At 44.1% G+C, this 14,718-nt stretch overlaps 2 protein-coding genes across 3 annotated transcripts; one reads left to right on the top strand and one right to left on the bottom strand.

Moving 5' to 3' along the window:
- Window positions 1–949: 949 nt before the first annotated feature.
- Window positions 950–7,989, top strand: mmd2a (monocyte to macrophage differentiation-associated 2a). The gene is made up of 7 exons (XM_020106622.2): window positions 950–1,342; window positions 4,014–4,095; window positions 5,172–5,332; window positions 5,752–5,826; window positions 5,921–6,022; window positions 6,210–6,279; window positions 6,634–7,989. Exons 1-7 carry the CDS (start codon window positions 1,230–1,232, stop codon window positions 6,832–6,834), a joined length of 804 nt encoding a protein of 267 aa, XP_019962181.2. The 5' UTR covers window positions 950–1,229; the 3' UTR covers window positions 6,835–7,989.
- Window positions 7,990–8,018: 29 nt separating this feature from the next.
- Window positions 8,019–14,644, bottom strand: ap5z1 (adaptor related protein complex 5 subunit zeta 1). 2 transcript variants are annotated; one of them, XM_020106620.2, is made up of 18 exons: window positions 14,455–14,644; window positions 13,816–13,953; window positions 13,328–13,505; window positions 12,693–12,843; window positions 12,439–12,551; window positions 12,182–12,356; window positions 11,945–11,998; window positions 11,144–11,284; window positions 10,969–11,006; window positions 10,540–10,702; window positions 10,222–10,400; window positions 9,982–10,124; window positions 9,762–9,880; window positions 9,468–9,595; window positions 9,263–9,360; window positions 9,039–9,171; window positions 8,506–8,720; window positions 8,019–8,412 (listed from the first exon to the last, which is right to left on the bottom strand). In XM_020106620.2, exons 1-18 carry the CDS (start codon window positions 14,493–14,495, stop codon window positions 8,160–8,162), a joined length of 2,460 nt encoding a protein of 819 aa, XP_019962179.2. In that variant the 5' UTR covers window positions 14,496–14,644; the 3' UTR covers window positions 8,019–8,159. The 2 variants fall into 2 exon arrangements, with proteins under 2 accessions (XP_019962179.2, XP_019962180.2); XM_020106621.2 differs by lacking the exon at window positions 11,945–11,998 and having other exon boundaries at window positions 14,455–14,608.
- Window positions 14,645–14,718: the final 74 nt, after the last annotated feature.

Here is a 14,718-nt window from a genome sequence, read left to right as displayed (position 1 = left end):
ATTTGGATGACTGTGTGTTTGCATAATGTGTCTGTTCTGTTTCACACAGCTGCTGCCACAGAGGGCTGCTGCTGTCCACTGTTATTGTTGGACAATATTTAATTTTCCATTCAGTTTGTGTGTGTGTGTGTGTGTGTGTGTGTGTGTGTGTGTGTGTGTATGTGTGTGTGTATGTGTGTGTATGTGTGTGTGTGTGTGTATGTGTGTGTGTGTGTGTGTGTGTGTGTGTGTGTAAGATGGTTGCTCTAATGCAAAATTGCCAATTTCCTCTTTTCTTACTGGAAATGTGGCTGTGGAGCTCGAGATAAAGTGGAGCCACATCTTTTAAAACATGAGTAATGTCATGTACAGCATATCTGTTACTTCAAAAGTATTTTAACATTTCAGAATGAAAAACTGATAATCTAGTTAATGATTAAACAAGCACTGGTTTGTAAATCTTCACACTGCGGTTCTATCCTGTAAATGTATATTTTAGTTTTATATTTTGGAATAATACCAAACAAACTCCTTATCTCTCCGAAAGAGAGATAGTTTTATTTAAATTTATAGGTGTATAACTGATCCGCTGTCACTTGCAATAATTTCGCAATATTTTATTTTATATTCTCTCCTCTTTGTTCTGTGCTCGAATTCTGTATGAGCTTCAAAATTGCTTTTAAATAGTTTCCAGTTGTTAGATTCAAAAAAAATAATTTCCCATCTTTGAACTGTGTTTCCAGAGGAGCTTTATAATCACAGCTGCTCTTATCATCTACTATCACACTCGGCCGCATTGTAAAAGAGATCAATGAGTCGAAATAAAGGTTTAATGACTGAGTGAACGTGAACTTTTCTCTGTGTCCAACATGTTCACGTCAGCAGCAGTGAGCTGCAGCCAGTTGGAGACGTGTTGTGGGGAGGGGCTGCTGTTTGCTGCTGTGTTATCATCAGGGGGTGGGAGGGGAGGAGGGGTTACAAGCCCGGTCCCGCGGAACATCCTGCAAACACATCCGAGACTCTGACTAAACTCTGCACAGCTCCCCCCCCTCATCCAGTCACTGTGCGCCGCGCATCGCCTGCGCTCCGCCGCGCTCCGCCGGATGGCTGCGGTTGTTTGGTCTCCAGAAAAGACCAAACAACACTCCGGTCAAAAGTCGATCAGCTGAACAGTGGAGCGACTCTGCAGGTCGTTGTCCCCGCTGGACTTATGTGTTTGTGTCTGGACGCACGGCGGTGGGACATCCGGAATGGGGACGAGGCTCGCTGCTCTGGCACCGACGGGGCGCGAGCGCACCAACGCGTTTCGCGCTCACGACCCACGCACGCATGAGATGGACTTTAAGAAGAATACATTTGGAAGGTAACGTAATTTAGTCTGGAGAGTTTGGCAGCAAAAATATCTGGCACCATAGTTTCTCATGTGCGACGGACCCATGTGCATCCATGCGCACTGGCAAGGCGCTGGCACAGGGGCAATCAGAGGGATGTTATAGATTAGTGTGTGTGTGTGTGTGTGTGTGTGTGAGAGAGAGAGAGGTTGGCTAACAGCTCTGACTGATGAACAATTTCAGTTTTCAGTTTTACTGTCAGAATCAAACAAATGAATTAAGTTTGTTCCAATTAGAATGAACACAGTTTACTATAGTTTGACTAAATATTTTGTTTAAGTTGACATTCAATTTTCCAGTGTGCTATCCAGAATCTGTTGTTGAGTATATTCACTATAGAAACCAAATTATAAATGAATCCACGTAATTCATTTAAAGGATATATCCTTATATTTGTGTTGAGGCTGTTGATGATCATGTGAGGATGTTTAAAAACTGAAACTGTTTAAAAACTTAATAAACAACTGATATGAATAAAAGAACTGAATAATAGTTGGAGTGATGGTAGTGGAAAGGGGCAGCTACAATCATAGATAAACACTTGTTATTAAAAGAAGTGAGGATAACACTTTTTACCACAAAATGAAACTGTGAAATTAGAGTTAACACTAAGAAAGGGACATAAAAGTGACAAACTAACAGCTGACCAGTTGTTGTTAAAAAGAAAATAACAAACAAACCTAAAATGTTCAGTTTAATTCAGCTCCTCTGACAAGGCTTGTGTGTCTGTGTGAGTGTGTGTGTGAGTGTGTGTCTGTGTGTGTGTCTGTGTGTGTGTGTGTCTGTGTCTGTGTGTGGGAGATGGTGATAATCGTGAGAACCAGTGTTCGTGTGTCCCAGAGGAGATGAACTTGATCTTCGCTGAAATAGGAATATTCCTGGAGTCTACACACACACACACACACACACACACACACACACACACACACACACACACACACACACACACACACACACACACACACACACACACACTCCTATAATGTACACTATATCTACCAGGATCCAAAGTCTCTGATCCTCTTAGATGCAACCGATCCTATTAATGTATGGAATGTGCTGTAAAGGGCTTTTATAACTAAACACTTGCGTTATGTGTTGACAGCATGGGTTTAACAAACACACACACACACACACGCACACACACAAAAGAAAAACAAGTGTGTGTAATGAAAGAATTCAAGTAGCAGGAAGAGAGGAAAGAGAGAGAATAGTGATGAAAACAATGTCCTCTCTGATCAGAGCCTGTGAATCTCTATCCTTTCCTTTCAACTCATTACACACACACACACACACACACACACACACACACACACACACACACACACACACACACACACACACACACACAAGGTTCTGTCATAACCCATTAGCGGACATCATTGTGCCACATTCAGGTCCATTGATAGCTCCACAATACCACAACAGAAAAATACTGTTCTCTTGCTGAAGCATGTGGAGCTGCACGCAGGAAAAGAAGAGGGAACAGCAGCTTCATGATAAGCGTCTTCTCGTAACAAATTATTTCTCGTAATGTAATGTTAGTTTAAAAAAAAAAGAGAGAGAGAGAAAGTCCGGGAAAGGAGCTGCAGAGAAAATGTGTGTGTGTGTGTGTGTGTGTGAGGTGTTTCGTGCTTGCGAGAGCCCTGATGTCATGAACGCCAAACCAGACGCACAACAGGAAAACACACATTCCTGTTGTGAGCATTGTACATACACGCTCAAACATGCACCTACACACACACTTGCACTGCTGTCTTTGTCAGTGCACTCATCAAATCCTCAACAATTTCCAGATCCCATCAACCACCACCAGTGTACAGACCCCGGGGGGGAGGGGTTTCCCATACCACACAGTCACGTTCCCTCTCAACCGCGATGACATCACGAGGGGTTTAGGTGCCAAATAAACTCCCTCTGACTGGAGCAGCCTCGTTACCTTCCTCTACTTCCCCTGCTCCTGATTGCTCTCTTCACTGTGCAGAGTTAATAGACCGTTCCGACAAACGCCGTCGGCCTAAATGTGTAATCAAATAACACAGCTGACCGACAAAGGCACACCTGTGGCCCTGCGCGAGAAGCCTCATTCAAATGAGTGTGTGTGTGTGTGTGTGTGTTTGTTTGTTTGTATACGAGCGTGTTCATCTTCATGTATAAAATGTGGTTTCGTAACATCTCCAGATGTGTTTTTCCCTTTAAGCAGGGATTGAGAGATTTACTGCTGATTAAATAGCCTACACAACACGCATACACACACACATTCACACACACACACACACACACACACACACACACACAAGAGGAGGGACATATAGTAACTCATAGCAACATGATAAAGGATGCAAAAATGAATGGTCAGCGGAATCCTGTTGTGGTTGTGCAGACAGGGACATTGGTGGTGACCATGGCAACGCAGACAGTTTCCCCAGTAACGATGAGGCACAGTAAAATTCAGACAACGTGATGTGGATTAGAGACTGTAAATCCCCCAAGAATGACCATCACACACACACACACACACACACACACACACACACACACACACACATTGGTCTTCATGGGTTCAGCACACAGTAACTTATTAACTAATGAAGCCTTCGGATCTAAACTCTCTCTCTTTCTTTCTTTCTGTCTCGCTCTCAGGTTCATGAACTGTAGGGTGCCATCCAGCAAGAGATATCAGCCCACAGACTATGAACATGCCGCAAACTGTGCCACACATGGGGTCAGACACAAACACACACACACACACACACACACACACACACACACACACACACACACACACAGAGAAACACTCTCTCTCTCTGTCCCGGCCTCCTCCTGTGTTTTCTGTGGCTTGGGCGCTCGTCACTCAAGGGAAAAGATGGATTGCGAGGAATGAGACAACATGGGGAGGATTTTTTGGCTGAGCTTTGGAGGCAGAGGGCTATAATCTGTGATTCATCCTGTAGCTTTCTCTAATCTGCTGTAATCCCTGTGCTCTTCTGCCTCTGAGAGAGCAAGACAGCGTGAATGGAGCAGACAGACAGGATGAAAACAGAGTGGAAACACGGCCATAATTACTGTAAAGCCTTGAATGGGGCCGGATTTACTGTGGTTGGATTTGCTGTAATTTATATATTCGTTCATTCATGGCTGCTAACATGCCATGTTTCTGTGGAGCACGAAGAGTCGGTGACATGAATTCTGACAGTGGACGCGTAGTAACATATTTCTATTTGTTTTGATGAGAGTCGCAGGAGAAAGTTGACACCAGTCGTGTCTGCAAGTTAAATATGAAGCCACCTCTATAGCAGAATGTTTTCTAAGAATGGTATAAATAGAGGGAATGGGGGAAACAGCCCAACCTGCTTCTGTGCAAACATAACAAATCCCTGAGGTTACAGTGCTGCAGGATTTGTAACTTTAGGATGTTGTTGCTATAACATTGAAGAAATGATTTGTCCCCCTGTGTCCAGTCTTTATGCTAAGCTAACAGGTTTCTGGTGTTTACTGTACAGACCTAAGTTATAAGAGTGGTTGGTAAAGGTCAAAGGTCATAGTGTTCTCACAGATGCTTTATTTTTTGAACATGATATCTCAAGTCTGCCTTTAGTGAAGTTTTTTAAAATTGAACTCAGAGGTCAGAGGTCATGGTTGACGGAGGCCTGTAGCAATTGTAGTTAAGAGAATTGAAATAATACCAAGCAGTTGTTAACCTAAATTCAAATCTAATATTTTTAAAAAGGTGTAAATATATAATAAATATATATTATATAATAAATAAATACTGTTAAGCTTTGTGTTTCTTTGTTGTAGTTGTGGATCTTACCGAGTCTGGTGGGCGTGTCGGTGCTCTACTTCCTGTCTGTGGACAAGTGGCATCGTGTGGCGGCCTGGCTCTATGGGAGCGGACTCACCGGCCTGTTTGTCACCTCAACACTCTTCCACACTGCTGCATGGAAAATTAGCCACCTCCGGTCTGTCTGTGTGTGTGTGTGTGTGTCTGTGTGTGTGTGTGTGTGTGGTATTACTACTGTGCACAGACTGGTCCACTTTATGGACGGAGACAAACAAACTTTCCCTCTCACATTCACACTATTATCAGTTTAGAGTCTCTGGTAAATGTAATCCCCTGTGGATATCACATGCTAACACGGGGACTTCATGCAAACTGGGATTCCAACCGGCAACCTTCTTCTATTGAGGCACCAGTGATAACCACCACACCTTAATTAAAAATCACCCTGATGTAAATCCATCCTGCCCTGTACTAGAAAAAAACCCTCAGTACTATGGACTGTGATATTAAATACTCTGGTTACTGTATTAATTAATGTTGTAAATGCTTTTTCCCAAAACAGGATAAATATAAATCTTCTCTTCTTCCTCTGTGTAGGAAAGTGGAGCAGCGTTTCCACATGTGTGACAGAATGGCCATCTACTTCTTCATCGCTGCTTCCTATTCGCCCTGGTTAGTCACAAGATTGTAGCCAACAAATCACGCTTAGTCCGACAAACAACACAACACAGTAAATATTGATGTGCGTGTGATGTCTCTCCCCCAGGTTGATGCTGAGGGAGCTGGGGCCCTGGACGTGCCACATGCGCTGGCTGATCTGGGTCATGGCTTGTGTAGGATCTACGTATGTCTTCTTTTTCCATGAGAGGTAACACAGTCGCTCCTTCTCTCTCTCTCTCTCTGCTCCCTGTGTCCTGGTTTAAGACAATTAACCTGAAACCAAACTCCCGTCCTCAAGTGTTTACAGCAAACAGTGGTCTGCTGTTTGAAGCAGAAACAACCACGTAGAGAACCGGAGGCATGATCTCTTACACGTCCCAGTTTTCTACCTGCAGGTACAAGCTGCTAGAGTTGGTGGGATATGTGGCCATGGGGGCGGTTCCTGCTGCGGTCATCCTGTCCATGGTAAGAACAAGTCAATGAAGTTTTCTGCCTCTGCTTTGAAGAACAGAAGTAAAGTTTTCAGCTTTAAAAGCTGCAACAAACGTCCTGCTACTGCGTGGGAACCAAACTGAAATTTGTATCGCCGTTATTGACACTAGAAACTTGAAACTTTTCTGAGATACAGTATAATGTCTCTGCTGACAGTGCAGTTCAGTCTTGTTGATGAATCATAAGTTTTGTATAAATACATTTACAAAACAATAATGTGTTTCAAAATCAGGTATATTTCTCATATCAGTTTGTATCCTTCATATTTTAAGCTCCTTTGAATCAAGACCAACTCTTTACCTCATTGATTCTTCTGATGTGCTACAGGTGGAGCGCTCTGGCGTGTGTGAGCTGGCGGTGGGAGGTGTCTTCTATGTGGTGGGGGTGGTCTTCTTCAAGAGTGACGGCCTCGTCCCTTTCGCCCACGCCATCTGGCATCTTTTCGTTGCAGTTGGAGCAGGAATTCATTATTACGCCATCTGGAGGTACCTGTACTTACCCGGGCCGCTGCTGCAGACAGCGAGGTGACCGGCCGCAGGGTCCGACACCGAGGGACACGACTCACAGAAGAGCGTTTGAGTCGGGAGGTCGACTGTGTTTTTACAACAGCCGACCTGTTGACCAGCAGGTCTGACCTGCTGCTGAGGATCAGATGAATTTCTTCCCAGACGGGACCAAAATCTTTTAGTGTTTAGTTATTGCGTGATTTGGCCAAACTTGAAAGAGACTGATCGTAAGTGATGATGTACTACACAGAAATATGATTCCGATTAAAAATGCTGTTAATCATCACAAAGACTTTACAAGAAAAGAATTTCCCCGAAGGTCAAACTGTTCCTTGACAACAACTCCTCAGCTTGTAAACTTGTGCCAAAACTGACCAGACACACATTCCTTAACAGCGGTGCTACGAGCCAGATGTAAACGGAGGAATTCAGTGACACAGTTGCACTGATTTTATTTTCTTCCAAACTATTTTTGCACATCTTCAAAATATAAAAATGTAGTCAGCTGACAAACTTTAAAGTCAAAGTTTACAGTTTTAGTTTTAGAGAAAAATCTAAGCTCTGAGCACAACATCTCTGCTGCCACTGGTCTTTGATTATCATAGGCTAAATAAATTTCTGTCCCCATGTAAAACCTGGGGACACATGAACATGAACGAGAGGACAGAGTTGAAACACAAGGAAAACTGATTCGTTGACGATAACGGGCCCTTTGTGATGTAAATTTATTGTAAATCGTAAAATATCTATTTACTGTAATGTGATTTAAAAGAGATCTAAGAAATCTGAGCGTTAAAATGATAGTTCACGAATCTGCGCGGCTGTATGCATTGATCGTTTAGAGGACGATGATTAGCAGGTGTCTTTAACTGATGCACTCTTATCTTCACGCACTTTTCTATCGACAGCAGGGACGATTCAAGAAGAATTTCCTGAAATCCTCTGAAAATGACAGAATTAACACATGGGGATTAAATATATGTAGATTATATAAATATATGCAAATTTCTACTATTTTTTTATACTTCTTCCAGCACTGTATAGGTCACACTTTTCAGGTCTTCCCTAAACTCTAGTAGTTGAGCAGAATCTGTTTCATCAGAGCACTTACTCAGGATTTTATTTTTTTAAATGTTTTGTCTGTGAAATCACTGAAATAAAAAAACTATATTACACAGTAAGGATCTGAGTGTTTGTGATTCATCGTAAGTTTCAATTCAATATTATCATTTATTTACAAAAGTAATGTGCAAAAAAGAAAAATCAAGCAACAATCACTGAGATGCACATTTGATGTAAATGCAGGTGCTGAGGTTTGTGGGTTGTGCACGTGTGTGTGTTTGTGTGTCACTGTGTGTGTGTGAGGCTGGTGAGGGTTCGCAGTTGCAGTGACATGGACAAGTTTGTGTCTCTGTGCCACTGTGGTGTGGTGACATGTGGGGGCGGGGTCAGGACACTCTGAGCCACACCGGGTGTCTTCAGCAGCGACCACAGCTCCTCCCCCCGCGTTACTATGGCAACAAGATCCTCCTCGTCAGAGCACCAGGCCACTGAACCCGCCCTGGTCACCGTTCTCAGCTTGGAGAGGAACAGAGACACCCTACAACAGAGCGAAAACACACGATTGCACCGCGTTACAGACGCAGGCGCTGTGAGTGAAAATCAAAACGGTGATATTTTACTCGCCACTCACCTGGGGATGAGGTCATGAGAGCGTGACGCCAGCTTAGCGAGAGCACTAATTAGAGTGGTGACGACTCTCGGGGCAGGGCAAGCCGCTCCAGGTGGCGGGGTCGAGGAAGTTATCTCAAACAGCACCGCCTCCAGCGTCTCAAAACAGGAAGTGATGAGCGTCACAGAGCAGCGGCTGTCGCACGAAACAGAGAGGTACTCTCCCAGCGCCCACACCTGAGAGCCACACAAGTTGAATAGGATTTCGGAGTCAGGTATCAGTGTTTCGGTGCGAGACATTTGAATACACAGGAAATGGTTTGAAGCTGGAGATGTGAGGTCGGGTGAGACTTTGCATTAACCAAAACCTTGTCCCTAACCTTAACCATGACCAACTCATACCTAAACCCAGCCCGTCAATCAACAATTCACACCTGACATTGATCAGAAATGAGGTTTTGCCTCATTAGGACCAGGCTTTGGTCCCAATGAGGTCTACTGCTCCTGTCAAAACCATGAGGAGGCAACAATAACAAGTGAAAACAGTTTCATCACCACGTGTGTGTAGATTTCTTCTTTGCTGTAGACGCTCGCTGTGGTTCCAGCAAACTCCAGCAACTCATGAGACTGGTCCACTACCAGGGAGGGGCGGAGCTTGCACAGCCTCAGCAGGTGGCAGCTGAACACCCTGCAGAGGCAAGGAGAGAGAGCAGAGATGTGGAACTAACGCAGAGCATCAGGATGCTGAGCAGAGTTCCGCAGCACGTGTGAAGCTCTACCTGTGTATCTCCTTCATGTATGTGGGGAGGTTGAGGAGGAGGCTGCTTCTCTCCAGCATCACCAGAATCAAATGGGCTAAAAGCTTCTCGTCAGCCACCTGCAAACAACACACATACATGGGAGTTGAATATCCAGCTGAATGAAAACAGACAGCATTTTAATGCACAGTGGTTGTATTTGTGAAAGAACATTTAATCTCTTCACCGTGACAACAGTGTTGAAGAAAATGTGCAACAGCACCGGGACAGTCTGGGAACACTGAACGACTCTCGGCCAATCAGCCGACTCAGCGAGGAACTCATGGAGCGTGCTCAGTCTGTCGATCGTGTCCCCTGTGGTGGGAGGAAAAAAAGGGCGGTTACACTTGCTGTCTTTTCAAAATAATGGATGAACTATATTGTCTTAAACGCTGTCCATTTAACTTCATAGCAAGTCAGTGCAAAAGTAAATTCTCTAAGATATCTGACTTTATTTTTTTAACTGCGTTACTGTGATCACCTGATCCCGCCTCTGCTCGAAGCAGGTAGAGAAAAAGGCCTCTGAAAGACGGGCTCCGAAACGCATCCAGTGACAGGAGGCCACGTCCACCTGGCTCGGAGATGGGTGAGCACGTCGACCTGCAGAGCACACAAACATATGATCAGTCAGATGTTGGTAAAAGATGTGAATGCACTGAAGCCCCATCAGGGTTTTAGATTTTAGATTTTCTGACGTGCACCTGAGCTGCAGGACCAGCGTGGCAGTGAGACAGGGCAGGTCGAGCAGTGTGTGGAGCAGCTCCACTGCAGTTTCAACGGTGACCAGAGAGGGCAGCAGATCCACAAAGTCATCCACCACCGCTGGGCTGTCCCAGGCTAAAAACTACAGAGAGAGAAAGAGAGCAATACGTATTCCACTCTTTTCATTTACAGTTAAGTTTGTGCTGAGTACTGAAAAGTCTGAATGCATCATCTGTGACCTTCAGCAGGTTTGGGAATGAGCGGGGATACTGTGGGACTCGGAGCTGCAGGCTCCCAAGGTTCAGTCGTAGGAAGCGTAGAAGCTCATGGGCCAGAAAGGGATCGTTGAAGAGCTCGGCTGGGAAACGACCAAACACCAGCTTCCACACGCTCTCACAGTCCACTGCCGCCATTTCACCTACACAGGTTCACATTTTAAAAGGACTTATCTGCATGTGTGAGAACTACTATACACACATACTTTTTCTTATAGCTGCATTTACAAAGAGAGGCTTGTGTGAAGTAGAGCACATGTAGGTATTGTTGCATACACGTACCATGGTTAAGGTAGAATTGTGCTATGGGCAGCAGGACTCTGGCAAACGTCAGGTCCGAGCTGAGACGACCAAAGAGGGCCTTCACACACGGGAACGTTCGGTAGACCAGTGAAGTGTCCTCTACACACACACAGTCCAGGATACATACTGCCTCCACCAAACACTAGGAATTATACAAAATCTGGTTTAATGTGCTGCTTGGGGTAAAAGGAAAATCATTTTAATCTTTCTTGATCATTCTGAGGACAAAAAAATCACAAACTTGTTGTTAAAACTAATTTACTTGAGAGAAAAGGATGCTTAGTCGATAATCACTGGATGGATTTTAAGTAATTAATAAGATTTGATTAGTGCCATAAACATATATTGGATAGGACTGGGAGAACCTGTAGGAAAGTGTACATCTGCAAGTATAATACATGGACTCACCGCTTTCTGCAGCTCTGTGTCTGTGCGTTTGAGCGCCTCTGAGGCACAGAAAAGAATCCACATCAAAATGAAGTCTACTATAGTATCTATTAGTGTGTAATATAATATACAGTCAGGAAAACAAACAAACTTGAATATGCACTAGTTGATTCATAATCTTTGTTAACAAACTCACTGCGATCGCTCTGCTCGATGAGGCGAAGGCAGTACTGGAACGCCTTCTCCCTCAGGCGCTCCTTTGGAGGCAGCAGTCGGCTGGAGGAGGAAGTTGCCGAAACCATAGACACCACTGATCCGTCCACCTCCGACCGGTCATCTGCGACACGAGAGGTCAGGAAGGAGAGGTCACGAGTCAAATGATGTATTCCACTCATTCAAATCAAATTAGTGGATCAATGTTCAATGTTAATATGACGTTGGCCACAAATGAATCAACATATGCAAAGCGAAGCGTTAAAAATAGTTTCAGTTCATCATGAAACTGCAGCGAGTCAGAGACATTTCCAACATCACCTCTGAACGATGTGATCGGTTCTCCAGACGCATTGAGGAGGCATTACGGTGCATACAGGATTGTTTTACTCAGGCAGGATGTTCATACAAGGCTTGTTAATTCCCCGGTGGTAGATTATTATTATTTTACATTACATTGCAACATCTTACGTATACATGGATTACATACAATTATCCAAGTGGTCGCTATCAGAGCATCTGTTTAGTCATTCACCACAGTGATTCATTCAGGTTTACTGAGTCATCAGATGACGCACACACACCAGTGAAAGTGTCGTTGAGAAGTCCGATATGAAAATTTCTGGTTAGAGATCATCTGATTAAATGCAGTTGTGAGTCACGGTCATGTCAGGAGTTGTGAGTTGATCTGTGTTACCCCAGAGTTAAAAAACCAGAAGCTGTTTCAGAGTTTCAGCTTCTGAGACGCGCATGCAGGGAAGGTCAACAAACTCACAAATCTTACCATTAGAAAAGGAGTGGGAGTGGGAGAGAGAGAAGCTGAGCTGTAACCTGTTTGCTGGAGATGATGAAAACACAGTACAGGTCATCGGACAGGAGCCGTATAGATGTATTCAGCCATCGTGGCCGATTCTTTGAGGCTGATGTTCCTTGTATGTACTTTGCGGCTATGAAATAAAGTAATGAGCTTCTCTTGCATGAGAAGACGAAAGGTTGTGGTTTGAAAAGTGTAGATTCATACCAGTATCTGCTAAGGTGTTGCCACTAGGAGCAGAGTGGTAGGTGAGAAGCCAGTGATGCAGCATGGAAAAGGAGTAAACATTCATCCACTGGTCCTCAGTGAAGCCTTGGCCCACACACAGCACGGTGAAGAAATCCCCAGACACCGTCCCGTCCAGCTCTGCTATCGGCACTGGCTGATGTAAATATAAAATCCAGCGGTTGAAAAATCAAGAGAAAGCTTTTAAAGACTGGTTTTAAGTAGGAGTGTAGATTTACCTGTCGTGACCTGGGTCCTGTGAAAAATCCACCTGAAGAAGCTCCGCCTCCCTGTGTGATGCTCGCATAACGCAGCCAATCGACAAGCTTTTTACTCAGCAGGGTTACGTGATCTGTGGTGAGCCAGGTGGGGAGGAGGAGTGGTGAGAAAACTTTTCATGCAAACAACTTCATCATTGATTTGCAATTCAGTTGAACTTTCTGTCTTGAAATTTGCTGGAAACTAAAGTGGTTGGATTGGTTTTGTCTGTTACCTTCAGTGAGGCACTCGGGGCTGTGTGTGAGGATGGCGTTGAGGATCGGCAATGTGTGTGTGAGTGAATAAGACGGACCCTCGGATTGACGGCTCTCCAGGCTGCGAAGGAGCTGAGCGCATAGAGATGACAGATCAGCTCTGGATCCAGCCTGCAGGGGTCAAAGTGTGGGAAACATGGTGATGAGTTTAGATCTGCAAACAAAACAAACTCCTCGAGTTGTTATGTTGAAACAAATGAAGCAAAATAGTGTAAATTTTACTATTAACAGTATTTAGTAAACTTTCTTCTGAGGATTTCACAAAATACAAACCATGTTGTTCGAGTTCAGAGTTGTGGCAAATTTACTTAATGGGTTGATCAGTTGATCATCAAGATTTTATTCATGAAGATTCATGATTTATTCTCTGAGAAATCCTGGAAAATGTTGAAAAATACCTTTAAGAAAGAAAAGATATATCCCTGCATCTGCCCCCTGACCTGCATTTCTCTCATAACCCAAACTTCATCCTTCCACACTTTTTATTGTAATTGGTCCAGTAGTTTTTTTGCATAATCCTGCAAACTAAAAAAATCAACAGATGCCAATGAAAACAAAATCTCTCTGGCGAAGTTAGTTGTGTTGAAAACGACACCTGTGAGAGCAGCAGGGCGGCTGAATGGATGTTCAGCTGAACGTTCTCCTGGTTGTAGTTCAATTCCTGCCCAGAGAGGGGCAGTGTCTCTCTGAGCACAGCTGAGCTCAGCACCTGAAGCTGCTCCACTGGTGAAGAGAGGAGCGATAAAAGCCTCCTCTGTAGCTCCGCAGGCAACCTGGAGTCAGGACAACAGGGGAGACACAAGACGATGGGTTTGTACGAGGACAGAGAGGTCAAGCATAAACAGCTCATGTCGGATATTAAACAGTTTGCAGCAGAAACAGACCACAGTGTTTTTGAGCCGTTATCATAAGAACAATTCCTATCTGTCCAGTCTGAAAGTGAGAGGATGCTGTCTTTTTTGTGGACCACTCTGTGACTGATATGAGTTTAGAGAAGAGGACAGAGGTGAGTCGTGAGGGATCAGTAATATGAGAGGTGTCCGTTACAGGGTAAGTATATGAGGTGTGGACTGGAGCTCTTACGTCCTGGTGTACTTGGTGGCAGAGAGGATGAGGTGCAGCCTCTGCAGGGAGTCCATCGTCTCATGACCGAACTCCTTCCCCTGGAGCAGCTTCACTAATCTGCAGTAAAACTTCTGCAGCTCAGACTCCTGAATCTCCCTGAAACGAAACGACACCGTGTCTGAAAAGTCTTACTGCAGAAACCTGAATGATTGTCACAACATTCATGTTGTCCTCTGAAAGTTGGTATGTTTTTCAAGCAATGCAACTTTTATAGACATTCCCAATGCTGATATTTTATATTGGGGATATGGAGCTGGACATGAGCTTCTAACCATGAGAGAATTATTTGTCTGTGACACATAGAAATGACGACACGACCAGAGTTCCCCTAAAAAGTTCGGACTTTGTTTACACAGAATCTCATGTGACCGAAACAATGAAAATGTGACGGTGACGAGCCTCAAATACACAAACAAACAGGAAAGAGGAATTAATTTTCATCTGCAATCCTCCCTCTGAAAAATGACTGTTTTGGTAAGCTAGCTGCCTTTAGCCTGGTTAGCATAGCAAAAGCAAAACAAGGAGTAAAACTGTGAAAACAAGACGAAGAGAAGAGTCGACGGAGGCAGGAATTCATCTTGATGCATATTTTCTCACCTCGCTTGTTTGATTAAACTCTCAGAACCGTGAGAGAACATGTTTCCAGGACATTTACTCTGTGACACCGGACCGCAGCGGAAAGTAAACAGTCCGCTCTCTAATCGCGTCCTGACTGGAACTCACATGATGCGACTTTAGTTCCGCTTCCACACCCAGGGAGGTTTTTTTTTTTTTTAAATCCCCAAAACTGACCAAACACAAAAAAACAAGAAAGATTTAGTTTTGTATTTATTTAGCACAGATTCAAAAGAATGTAATAAA

This window comes from Paralichthys olivaceus, chromosome 5 (assembly GCF_024713975.1).
Source record: "Paralichthys olivaceus isolate ysfri-2021 chromosome 5, ASM2471397v2, whole genome shotgun sequence".
Classification (NCBI taxonomy): Eukaryota; Metazoa; Chordata; class Actinopteri; order Pleuronectiformes; family Paralichthyidae; genus Paralichthys; species Paralichthys olivaceus.
This window is presented reverse-complemented; position numbering and strand designations above follow the sequence as displayed.